Raw genomic sequence first — 12,058 nt, 5'->3', positions numbered from 1 at the left:
GGTCTTCCACACCTTCACAAAATGGCTTCTTAATAGGCTCCTTAGAGGGAATCTTTGCAGATGGTTCGCAGTTCTTCATGTTTAAACTGAGGTTTTAAATTCAGTTTTAGAAAGGATGCAAAGTGATTTTTTTTCTCATGTGCTCTCCGAGTGGTTGGGGGCGGCGGAAGCGCTTGCCTGTACACGAGCTTCTCCTAATGACTGTCTCCCCTCCACCCCCGGTTCTTGCAGTCCTGAGTCCCCTCCACCCCCAGAGCCCGCCTGGGAAGAGCAGCAGACCAGCGTGGTACATCTGGCTGGGGACAACTTCCGGGACACCCTGAAGAGGAAGAAGCACGCCTTGGTCATGTTCTACGCCCCTTGTAAGTAGCTGGGGCGCTCGCTGAGGGACGAGGGAGAGGGGTGGGCCTGACTGAACTGAGAAGATCCCCCCAGGGACCAGGCAGCCGCAGGCCGACTCTGGGCTGTCTGCTGTGAGCAGGTTTCATTCCAGGCTGAGGTCCTTCAGAATCCAGGTCCAGCTCTGTCAGGTTCTGTCCTCACATCAGTCCTGAAGCCCTCTGCTTCTGTCTGTGCCAGGGGCCTGCCTTGTAATTATTCAGTCCCCTCAACTGCCTGGAAACTCCCACCCGGCCGCCTCCTCCCTCCTGTCTGCTCCCTCCATCCCTGCAGGCACTGACTTCACCTTTGAATCCTGCAACTTAGCAGCTGGGAATTCAGCCAGCCCGGTTAGGCCTCTGCTTCCCTCATCTTGCTGAGCACTCCCAGCCCAGCCTCCTTTCCCTGACCTTCCCAAGTGGCTCTGAAGCCATGGATTTGAAACTGGGGTAAAAGTACCATCATAGTCACTCAGAGGTCCTCACCGTGATCCCCACTTTAATCCAAGCCTAAGTGGAAGGAATGACACGTCTGCTAATGTTGGTGTTTGTGGTCTCAAATTTTGTGTATTCCCATTTTCAAGTTGTTCATTGATACATAAAGGAAAGGCTCTTGGATTTCTCACTCTTCTGTTGCCCTGTCTCTCCCTGTTGCCCTCTCTCTCCCCCAGGTTACAGCTCCATGTAATGGAATGGGGATAATAAAGCTGGGCTCCACAGAGAAGCAGGCAGCTCAGTCGAGTCCTAACCTCCTGCCCCTACCTCTCCAGTGTCAATAATCTGTAAAGTCTCTCCTCAGTTCTCACTGTCTGGGCAGGTCACCTCCTGGCCCAGCCTCAGACCCCGCCCTCAGGCAGCTGACACTTCCCTCTGTTTTTGCCTTTTCTTCCACAAGTGGGCCTTGTGCCCTGTCGGTTCCTTACAGAGCTTCTTGCTGTCTTCCTCTGTCCTTAGAGTAAGCCTGGAAGACTGAGTGGATTTTAAGAAGTTGTCTTCCTTCTGGGCAGAGTTGGGGGTGCAGGGCTGAGACTCAGGGGATCCCTGACTTGCCCAAGCCACGGCAGCAAGTCAGTGACAGAGCCCTTCCTGCAGCCTGGGCTGCTGCTCTCCTTTAGTCACAGTCCCGATTCAGAGGGCGATTACTTTCCCGGCAGCCGGCGGGAACCTGGCCAGAGAAGTAGGAGTCCTTGACCAGCCACTGGGTGGATTTGAGAAAGTCCAGACTAAATACTTTCCCTAGAAATGCTCCCCGGGCTTCCCTGGTGGCGCAGTGGTTGGGAGTCTGCCTGCCGATGCAGGGGACGTGGGTTCGTGCCCCGGTCCGGGAGGATCCCACATGCCACGGAGCGGCTGGGCCCATAAGCCATGGCCACTGAGCTTGTGCGTCCGGAGCCTGTGCTCCACAACGGGAGAGGCCACAGCAGTGAGAGGCCCGCATACTGCAAAAAAAAGAAAAAAGAAATGCTCCCCGCTTCCCCCCAGACCTCAGGGGACGCCTACCCTGCTGGGGTGCTAATGACCTGCCTCAAGTAACCGCTGTGTGCTGGATGTTTTCGGGGACCCAGGATACAAGGGAAGGAGGCCTGGTCCCTGCCGGCTTCAAGGGCCTCACAGACTGCCCTGACAAAAATAACTAAACACGGTCCACACGGGGCCCCATCACTGAGCGACTCACCTGTTGGCAGAGGGCTTGGTGCCTGGAGTCTCCCATCTCCCCTGCTGCACTTTCCTGTCCTGAGCTCTGCTCCAGGCTCCTGAGACGTGTGTGTTCATCAGTGGACAGAGGCAGGGAAAGAGGGAACTAACTAAAGACAAAAAAAATCTTTAAAATGTTTTCAATGATAAAAATAATATATCCTTATCTATAATTTATGTAGTATATAACATATACTTTTATATAAAGAACCTAAATACTACAGATAAAGGTAGGTATAAAGTAAAAAAGCAAACACCAACCCCCATTTCTCCTCTCCCCCCACTTCCTACCAGCCCAGTTTCTACACAGCTCTTCCTCCTGCTGTTTCATTGTTCTCTTCTGTTCCAAGCCCCCCACATTGCTCTGAATCATGGTCTGGTCGTGGTGACCCCTTTTTAGGCCAGCTTGGCTGAGTCTCTAGAATTGGAATTTTCTGTCCTGTCCTTGGTCTTTGTTCCTCTTTCCCCACTCTGGGAGGCTGCTTTCATTTCCAGTTACACAGAGGTGGTACCTTTTTAAAGAGCCCAAATTAAAAAATCATGCCTGTTCTGGCCTAACTGACACTTCTGGGAAACATCTTCATGCCCTTTCTAAAACAGCCTCCCCTCTAGTTATTCATCTGCCATGCTCTTTCTTTTGGATAATGAGAAAATGAGATGTACCAGAAGGCCATTAATCTGAGACCTAGATGCTTTAAATTGATGGCAGCAGGAGTTTGCACTAGGCTGACAGTGACCTTTATACTTCGAGTAAGCAGAGAGGTTAGAAAGGAGAAATGAGTAGTGACACCAGATTTGGGGGAAGGGAGTAGCTTATTTCCGGCCAGCCTGACGTCTTAATGGGTGTCCATGTGCCGCTCACAGGGGACCTCTAGGTGCCACAGGGCACGCTTTGACGCGCTCTCAACCAGCACGTTGTGCTCTTTACACGTTTTGAAAGCTATATACCATCATTCCTTTGTAGTATGATGTTTTCATGAATTTGAGCCGTTCTTCCCTCTGTTGGGTCAAATTAGTACAGTGTTCTTGTAATTGCCATTAGCACCTGCCATGAGTTCGGCTCTGCGAGGTACTTTATCTCAGTTCTGGTGTAACACGTAACCAGCCTAGCTATCTTCTCTACTCCTGTGATGGATGCTGGGAAAATCCCCTGAAGCTGCCTCCCCATCACCATCCACGCTGCTCTGGGGCCAGCTGGCCACTCTGCCAGCCAGGCCACATGGGTGGTCCCGCCCATCTCAGGAAAAGGCTCAGGTGCTAAATTCACATGTAGCTCAGCCTTAATTTGGATTCACAAAGCCCTCTGAAACGCCAGTCATTATTATCTTATTTTGAAAAGGGAAAGAGCAGATGAGCCAGGCTGTCTCGGTTCCCTCCCTGCCTGGGTTTCCCCAGGGCCATGGGAGGGCTGTTTGTCAGGAAGCTGGCTGGAGCCAGGTCTGCCCGTGGGGCATCTGGCCTCTCCCACCTGTGTTTTGATCAGAATTAATCACCACAGTCAGGGAACTCCTTCCCTCAAAGCAGTGCTGTTCTCTTGGCAGTTGGTTTCAGTGTCTGGAGGGTGGTTGGGAGGGGTGGGCTTGGGGTTTAATTGGCGAGCACTGAGGGAAGGGCCAGGGAAGCGGGTCTGGGACAGAGTGGCCTGCAGCTTCCTGGGCTTTCTGCTCAGTGGACGCTGCCCCGGGCTTGCTGAAACAGGAGGAGAAAGTGGTCCCACACAGGTCCCAGCCCCGGGCCTGAGACCTGTCACTGGAGCTGGAGGGGCTCAGGGCACCACATACACCTCTGTCCCATCCAGGGCCTCCAAAACTATAGATCCTCGTCCCTGGGTTGGGAACTTCTCAGGCCCTGAGAAGCGTCAGGGACTCCTGGCAGCTTATCCTCCTCTCAGCCTGACCTTGAGTCTCCCTTTCCTGGATCTCGGGTTCGGGTGGATTGTGGAGCAGGGAGGAAGGACAGCATGAGGACCAGGGGCCTGGTTTGGCTGCTCAGTCTGGGGTGAGGGCTGCTGGGAATGTGGGAAACAGCGGCAAAGCATGAGTTGCCGGGGTCAGGCAGAGGGCCTGTTCCCAGCCCCCTACGTCCCCAGCCCCACTTTCTCCATCATGAAGTGGAGAGATTTGCTACTGTCACTGGGGCGAGAGAAGGGACCTTGTGACAGGCTCAGAGAATCCCGAGCATGCGTCCTCCTTTCTAAGCCCAAAGCTCCCGCTGCACCCTGGATCAGGCTCTTATGGACCCTGAGGGCAGCGTCAGGAATGGACCTGACGCTGCTCCTGCAGAGCCCTCTTGCCAACAGCAGATGCACAGTGGAGGGTCTGAGTGGTGGGGTTGATACGTGAACCCTGACAGTGGGGTGCGCGGGGGGTGGGAATCAGATGAACCCCAAAGTCTGTTGGGTGGAGAGAAACTCCTGGAAAGGCTTCTCTGGAGGTTCCAGGCAGGGCCCCTGGCTCTGCAGCCTCCCCCATGTGTGTAACTCTCTCCTCCCCTCTCACTCAGGGTGCCCGCATTGTAAGAAGGTCATTCCACACTTTACTGCCACTGCTGATGCCTTCAAAGATGACCGAAAGGTAAGGATTCCCTTCCTCTTCACCTCTCGTCCCACCTCCAGCTTCCCCCTGCCACCAGTGCCCACACCTTCCTCCCTTCTGTTCAGGTACCCTCCCTCCCCAGACAGGTTCTGCTGAGACCCGGGGATTCCTGGCAACCAGGACATCCTTTTCACAAGGCAGGATAGAGCAGGCTGCATTTATGCTGCAAAATCAACTAAAAGGGATACACTGAACTGTTACAGCCCTTCCTTGGAGGAGGGGGTGGTAAAGGGGTCATTTTGTTTATTCTTTAGTGTTCAAATATTTTTATGGTAGGATTTGTAGTCATGCATTACTTGTATAATTAAAAGTACAAATAAAAAAAAATCCAACAAAAGTCAACTGGAGGCAGCCAAGGTGGAGGAGAGCACAGCCGTGTGTGCAGAGCCTCATCCCACCTAAGTGAAAGGCTCCTGCAGCTGCTGACTGATGAAGCATAAAATTAACAAGCTAGAGCTGCAGATTGGATTAGAGAGCGGGGAGGGGGCCCCGGGCACATTTCCCCCAGGCCGCTCCAGCAGCCAGGGCAGACTCCAAGGCTGAGGGGGTGTATGGCAGGGAGAAGACCCCGGAACTCAGACTGGTGCATCGGGGCTGCTGTTAAACTACGTGAGCTGGAAGACTCTCCAGGCCTCGAGTTCCCTTCTTCTAAAGTCAGGGTGCTGGTCTAGATGGTTTCAAAGGCTCTTCCCAGCCTGGGGCTCCATCGTAGGAACCTGTCCCCTGAAAGACCCCCAAAATGCGCTCACGCACACCCAAGGCCAAAGTCCGGTGCATCTCTGCCTGCTGCCTTATTTTCCCAGGTGGAATTGTCAGGTGCGGCCAGGGCAGGTGGGATACAGATGATGAGATCACCTTGCATCAGCCCTACGGTGGTGGAGATGGGATGGTGAGAGCTGTACAGGGACAGCGAGTCAGAGGAAGCCAGGGTAGGCCACGGGCACGTATGTGAAGACTTAGACTCCGAGCCCCTTCCCTGAACTTGGGGAGTCCCGTTGTCACCCAGAAGTCCTGCCTGTGCCCTTGAGGCACCCTTCACCATCAGGAGGGAATACAAGGACCAGAAAAATTTCTCTCCTCTCCCTGCCACTTGGCCTGCATCGAGAGGGGCACGGCAAGAAGGGACTTTCTGTCTTCCGTCTCCCTCACCACTCCAGCCGATTCTGCCAGCCAGGGCCTGAGCACAGTGGCTGCCTCCAGTCTGAGAGCTCCAGCGCAGCCCAGGCTGCTCGTCCCTGCGGGGCTGGGTGCTGGTTGGTGTGGGGAGGCCTTTACTCCCCGGGGCCAGGACTAGACTGGCAGTCTCTCCATACCAACTCCCATCATTCTTCACCCAGAACACTCGGTGCTCTGGACACGCAGGAGAGTGACAGGTGTGGGGGCTTCCTGCCCCACGAGATGCTCAGGTCTCCGCGCTCCAGGGTCTGTGAAGGGAACACATCAGTCCCAACGAGGCCAGGCTGGCCGTGCCCACGGTAGGCAGCTGAGGGCCATTCCTCCTCTTCCCTGTCCCCTCTGCTGATGCAGAGGGGTCCCATTTCCATGGTGACCCCCTCCTTCTCTGAGATACTGATACGCCTTTGCTTACTTGTCTTAACTTGGGCCAGTAATGTCGCTGACCTTTTCCTGGAGTCATTCCCCCTGTTATTCCCTCTGTCCCTCCTTCCAACTTCCTTTATTCCAAGCCAGGCATCACTCTCACTCATTTTCAGGAACACACTTAACTTCTTTGTCCCAGGCAGCCGGCAGGCCTGGAGTTCCTAGAGGCGGCTCTCAGTAATAGCAGGGAAGCCTTCTGTCTCTGGTCTGGGGTACTGGTGCCATGATGGCTGGGTGCTATCCTAGAACTATCAGCTCAGAGCCTCTGGGGGATGGTTCCAGGAATGTGTCATTTTTAAGAGCTGGGTCTTCTGCTGGCCACAGGCTGGTGTTTGGGGACCACTGGCCTGTCCAGCCCTCTCCTTCTCCTCAAGCAGATCAAGGCCCAGAGAGGAGCTGCATCTCTTGCCCAGGGACGCGCAGTGGGTCACTGACAGCCGGAACTGGGTCTCCTGACTCCTTCCTGACACCCCGTGCTGCCACCTCTGAGCCAGAACTGCATTTTTTTTTTTCCACCCAGAAGTTGGTCCCTGTTCCTTCCCCAATCAATATGCAGTTGGTTGTTCACTTCCATTTTCATAGCCAAAGTCAATATTAGCTCCTGCAGAGATTTATTTTACTGAATCAATAAAGCTGTGTGAGGCAGCCCATATTTTAACTGGGGAGCCTCCCCCTCCCAGGAGGTTACTGGGGACTTTAGCAGTTGACATGCTGCAGGGGAGAAAGGGCTGCACACTGTTAGTGTTGGAACAGAAGCATTCTGGACGTGGCCATGGAGGACAAGGGTCTCAGGTGGAAGGCTGGTGGGTGCAGGCGGGGGTCAGGGGATCACCGGGCTGGCAAAGTGGGGCCTTTCTCTCCCTCTACCTCAAGGTGTCCCAGCCTGGGGGTAGGGGCTGAGGGAACAGCAATGCAGCACAGCTCCCGGCCAGGTGCAAGGTCGTCCCAGGAATGGGCTCTGGGGCAGCAGGAGCCCCTCTGTGATTGGCTGACGAGGCTCTGGCCGTGTTGCGTGTGCTGTGTGTGGTCCCCCGAGTTCCATCAGAAGGGAAAGCTCCCTGAAGACAGGGACCTCATTTGTCCTTGAGTCCCCCACAGTCTTGACGCCTGAAACCTCTGTAAATGTTGGCTAGATGAAGGAACCAGATGATGTATTTGATGTTTCCTGTGAGCGCCTCTTCTGCTAGTACTTTTAAAGCCTTACGTTGTGTTGTCCTCACAGTCGTTTAGTCAGCTAGGTATTATTACTCATTTTACCGATGAGGAGATTGACTCTCAGAGATGTTAAATGATTAGCCCAAAGTTACCCAGCTGGAAAGGGGCAGCATCAGAACTGAAAGAATAGGCATCGTCAGAGGTCTCCCAGATGTGGACTCAGGGCCTGGGACTCTTATGCAGGGGGTTTTGGGGGAGGTGGTCTTAGGAAGCAGTTGAGGGGATGGAGGAAGGGAAGCCAGAGCAGGTGTTAATGAGCAAATTACCACATGGGTAACTAGGCTCAGTCCCTGGAGACCTCAGCAGGGACAGAGCCATCCCCCTCAGAGGCGAGAAAGCCAGGGGACATGTCTGCAAGCCCCGTCCATTGTGGGCCTTACTTCTAGCTCCCTTCAGCCAAGAGTTGCAGGTGCCAGTGGCAAGTCAAGTGCTGGGCGAAGGGGACATTGCAGGGCACGACAGCCACCTACCATGGAACTAATCTAGAAGTCAGTGTACGTTTGGTGCCGTAGGTGAGTCATTGCAGATCTTGAGTGGGTATAAGGGGGGCAGGCGCTTAGACAGGTGAAATTGGGATAGATGTAAAGAGGTTTATTTGCTGCCTTCTTTCCAAAGAGTCTCAGTCACTTCCTGGAGAGGGGCCTGTGCTTGTCTCCCCTCTTCCTACAGAGACTGAGAGCAAAGGAGCCTTTGCAGCCAGAAGTAGCATTTCGTGTATGTGGCCGCCAGCTGTTCAAGGGGATTCAGAATGAGGACCCATTTTTATTTTAGTCGATTTGTAAAACTGTACACGACATTTCCCACTGCTTCCCACATTTCCCCATTTTAATGTATACAAATTAAATTCATAATTTAAACTGGACGCAGGGAGAGCAGCGGCCCGGAGCAGCGCTCATCAAACGCTTTCACAGCCTAGCAGGGGAGTGACAGCCCCTAGCCGAGGGCTGGACACAGAGGCTGCCCCACGTGCATGGTCCCCCCCTGGGCCGGCCGCTCAGCACCTGCCCCGAGAAACGTCCCCAGAAGAGGCTCTGCCTCACGTTTCTGAATAATTCAGGAAGGTCTTTGGAGGGCAAGCTGGGGTTCTCAGAAGCCTGCAGGGGCGCAGGCAAACGGCAAGTTGACCCTATGGGAAGGCAGGGCAAGGGCCCTCAGATTTGGCTTTTAAAGAGAAGCTGGAGAGCCAAACTTCACATAAAATCTTCTGGCTGTTTTTCTAGCTTGGCAGCTAATTCAGATTTATGTTTTTAAAATATTCTGCGTGGGCCAAATAGAACAGGACTGAGAGCCAGATAGGGACTGCGTGCAGAGTTTGCAGACTCTGCTCTAAGAAGTCTCATCATGTAGAACGTAACGTAGCCGAAGAGGTAGAAGGGGGGCGTGAGGGCGGGTGAGGGAGGATGAGCGACTGGTAACCAGAGTGCAGGCCACAGCTCACTCTTCACTGCCTGTCAGCGCTGCTGCCTGCGGAACGGTAGCCCCGCTCACCTGGGCACAGGTAAGAGGCCGGTAAGCGTGGACTGTTGGCGGCCTGCAGGGCTCTCCTACCTGGAAAGGGGGCCTCCACCCAAATGGAAACAACCAGCAGCCAGAGAACTCTGTGAGACCCGGCTGTTCAGTAGTTTTAAACCTCCGGCGTGGTAGTAGTTCTGCCAGGGCTCCTGCGTGGGTTCCAGCCCTCGGAGGCACGGCGCCCATTCCTCTCCCAGGCCGGTCCCAGCATGGGCTGGTCCTAGCTGGGTGCTCTCTCCTCGGGCCTTCACGCAGCTGGCTGCCTCCTCATCACTGAGGTCTCAGGTCAAATGTTATCTCCTTGGAAAGGCCTCCTTGGCCTTTGTGGCGAAAGCAACCCCTCTGGCCGTGGTCTTATCCAAGCACCCTCTTTTGATTTCTTCAGAGCGTCCCTTGGACTTTGCAGTGATCTCACTTGTGATGTGTCTGTTAACTGCCTGCCTGCAGTAAGAATGTCAGTCGCTTGATGATGGACTTTGTCAAGGTCACCACTGTCCTCGTAGCATCTAGAACAGGCTTGGCCCATAGCAGGACTTCCATCACTGCCTCCTCTCCTCAGAAGCTGCCGGCCCCTCTTCTGTAATGCTTGTGGATTGCTGTTGCCTTTAATTGACCCTCTCCCCTCCTTCCCTGCTCTGTGACCCTCAACAGGAGGAACGTTTCCCATGTCTGCTTTTTACCCTCTTATTGGGAAAGAACAATAAATAAGGAAAAACTACCCTGCATGTGGAATTTGTTCAGTGGGCAAGAATAGGCCAACGGCCAGTTAACCTCCTTCTGACCAAAAACTGTTTGCTTTACTCATGCTGAACTCTGTCCCGGTTTCTGGAATGTGCTCCCCTGGCTGGAACTGGCTTCTCCTCCGCCATCAGGCCTTAGCCCACGTGGCAAACTTTGCAGAGCGCCTCTCTGCCACTCCCCGGGCCGTCTTGGCACCCTGGACCACCTCCACACACCTCCTGTCATGCCTTGGACTCACCTCTTTATCCAACTCCCTGACCAGATGCTGAGCTCCTACTGGGGACAGAGCTTGTGTCCGGGGCCAGTAGGAGTCATTCTAACAGCAGCTAACGTGTACTGACCATTCACCGTGTGCCAGGTCCTGTGCCCTTTCACCTCACCTGACTTCTCTCACTCAGTCTTCATAATGTCCTGACAGTCTAGGTACTGTTATCTCCATTTTACAGACGAGACGTTGAGGCCCCAAGAGGCTGGGTAATTTTCCTTAAGTCTTAATATGGGAAACTTGACTCCAAAGCTCTTATCCTTAACCTTGGTACTACCCTACCTCCCCCAGAAGATGTTCAGGAAATATGAGTTGATGAGCGAATGAGTCCCACAGCGCCTCACAGAAAGCATCACAAAACTTGTGGTGTTTACAGATGCTTTCAAGTCATAATTTCCTTTACAGTCATTACACTCTTGATTTTAAAGGGTGGTCTGAGGGCATTCCAAGCTAAGTCCCCTAACCTCACCTGTCTGCCTGGGGGGTTGAAAACAGGCAGTCTCGGTCTCAGTGGAGCTCTGGAATGGGGCTGCTTTGCTTCAGCGTATCCCTGCTTTTGGGGAGGAGATCAAAAAGCAAATGATGTGGGTCTCAAGTACAGCCTGGTCCAGGCCTCAGCTCTCAGACTGGAGACCCCCATGCTGACCCTCCCTTTCTTCGGCCCCACAGATTGCCTGTGCCGCTGTTGACTGCATCAAAGAGAAGAACCAGGACCTGTGTCAGCAGGAGGCCATCAAGGCCTACCCCACTTTCCACTACTACCACTACGGGAAGTTTGCAGAAAAGTACGACACCAATCCGACGGTGAGTTGCAGGGAGGCACCTGCCCCAAGCTCTCTCTGCTGACGGGCAGGGAAACAGCCACTGAGGAGGCTTCCTGGACAGCACAGAGGTCAGCTGCAGTGCTCAGAGCTGAGAAGGCAAGGCTCTGGCCGGGCTGAGAGAAAATCTCAAGGGGTTTTCACACAAGTCCTGGCCCCAGAACCGGGGGATGCGGGGGTGTGGTGCGGATTCCAGGGTGCAGGACAGTTTCCTCACCCACTTTTCAGGGCTTCTCTGTAGCCAAGCAGACCCTCCCCACATGGCCAGCCATCGCCACCCCCCCATCGGCTCCCCCCTGCCCCCACCTCCGCCCGCTCCCCCGCGGCCCCGCTCCCCCACCCCCCGGCCTCCTCTCTGTGTCCCGAGGAGTGAGCACGCGGTGGCGGTCAGGGAAGGGGAGTAAGGAGGCGGGGGGCACACATCCGCATCAGGTTAAAGTTCCTTTTTTTTCTCTTTCCCTCCGCTACAGGAGTTGGGATTTACTAGTTTTATTCGAACACTCCGGGAGGGAGACCATGAGAGACTAGGAAAGAAGAAGGAGGAGTTGTAATTTCTGCCTCAGAGAAAGCTTTTCCATTACACTGTGAAGGATACCTGTTTTGTTGTTGTTTCTGAATTTCCACGTGTTCTGAAGATGAAGTTTTTTATAGCCGCTTACGGCCGTTTTGTACAATTTTGAAATAAAATTAAACCAGTTGTTTGGTGGTGTGGGTTATTTCCAGGGAGCCTGTTCTAACAGATAGATACCCGTGTTCTCCCTCCTTCCACGTCCTCTCCTGGGAGGTGGAGAGCCCCACGCCAGCCCAGAAGGGACTGGGGGGCAGGGGGATGAGGAGGGAGGCATGGGATACGGGCCCCTGTCAGCCACTGGAGAGCAGGACAGCGGAATCAGACCACAAAATATCCTGTTGGAAAATGACTGACTTTGAGGGGAAACACGTTAAGATGATCAGGGAAAATGGGATTGTGACGCTGACGGGAACCAAGCATTAGCTTTTTCTGGGTCATTGCGGTTTCAGTTTTGGCGTTTTCCTGGAATGCATTTACATATTTCTCTTTCTCCGGCTATTTCTGTCTTCTCTTGCTCTCTCCATTCCCTCCCAGCTCTCCCTTTAAAGAAAAGTAAGTCTCCACTTAGGGATGAGTGCAGCTGTCAAGCCCAGGTTGGAAGGGGCATCTCAGGTGGACTGGGGGAGGGGCCTTTGTGCAGCTGCTTGCTTGGCACACTGGCTGGAAGG

At 54.0% G+C, this 12,058-nt stretch overlaps 1 protein-coding gene across 1 annotated transcript in view; it reads left to right on the top strand.

Moving 5' to 3' along the window:
- Window positions 1–11,517, top strand: part of PDIA5 (protein disulfide isomerase family A member 5) — a 90,331-nt gene extending 78,814 nt beyond the window's left edge. The window contains exons 14-17 of the mRNA XM_060150471.1: window positions 232–362; window positions 4,575–4,645; window positions 10,668–10,802; window positions 11,290–11,517. Coding sequence (XP_060006454.1) covers window positions 232–362; window positions 4,575–4,645; window positions 10,668–10,802; window positions 11,290–11,370 — 418 coding nt within the window. The 3' untranslated portion in view covers window positions 11,371–11,517. The remainder of the gene's footprint in view (window positions 1–231; window positions 363–4,574; window positions 4,646–10,667; window positions 10,803–11,289) is intronic.
- The last annotated feature ends 541 nt before the right edge of the window (window positions 11,518–12,058 follow it).

This window comes from Lagenorhynchus albirostris, chromosome 5 (genome assembly GCF_949774975.1).
Source record: "Lagenorhynchus albirostris chromosome 5, mLagAlb1.1, whole genome shotgun sequence".
In the NCBI taxonomy this organism is placed as follows: Eukaryota; Metazoa; Chordata; class Mammalia; order Artiodactyla; family Delphinidae; genus Lagenorhynchus; species Lagenorhynchus albirostris.
The sequence above is the reverse complement of the archived record's forward strand: the minus strand, read 5'-3'. Positions and strand labels throughout refer to the sequence as shown.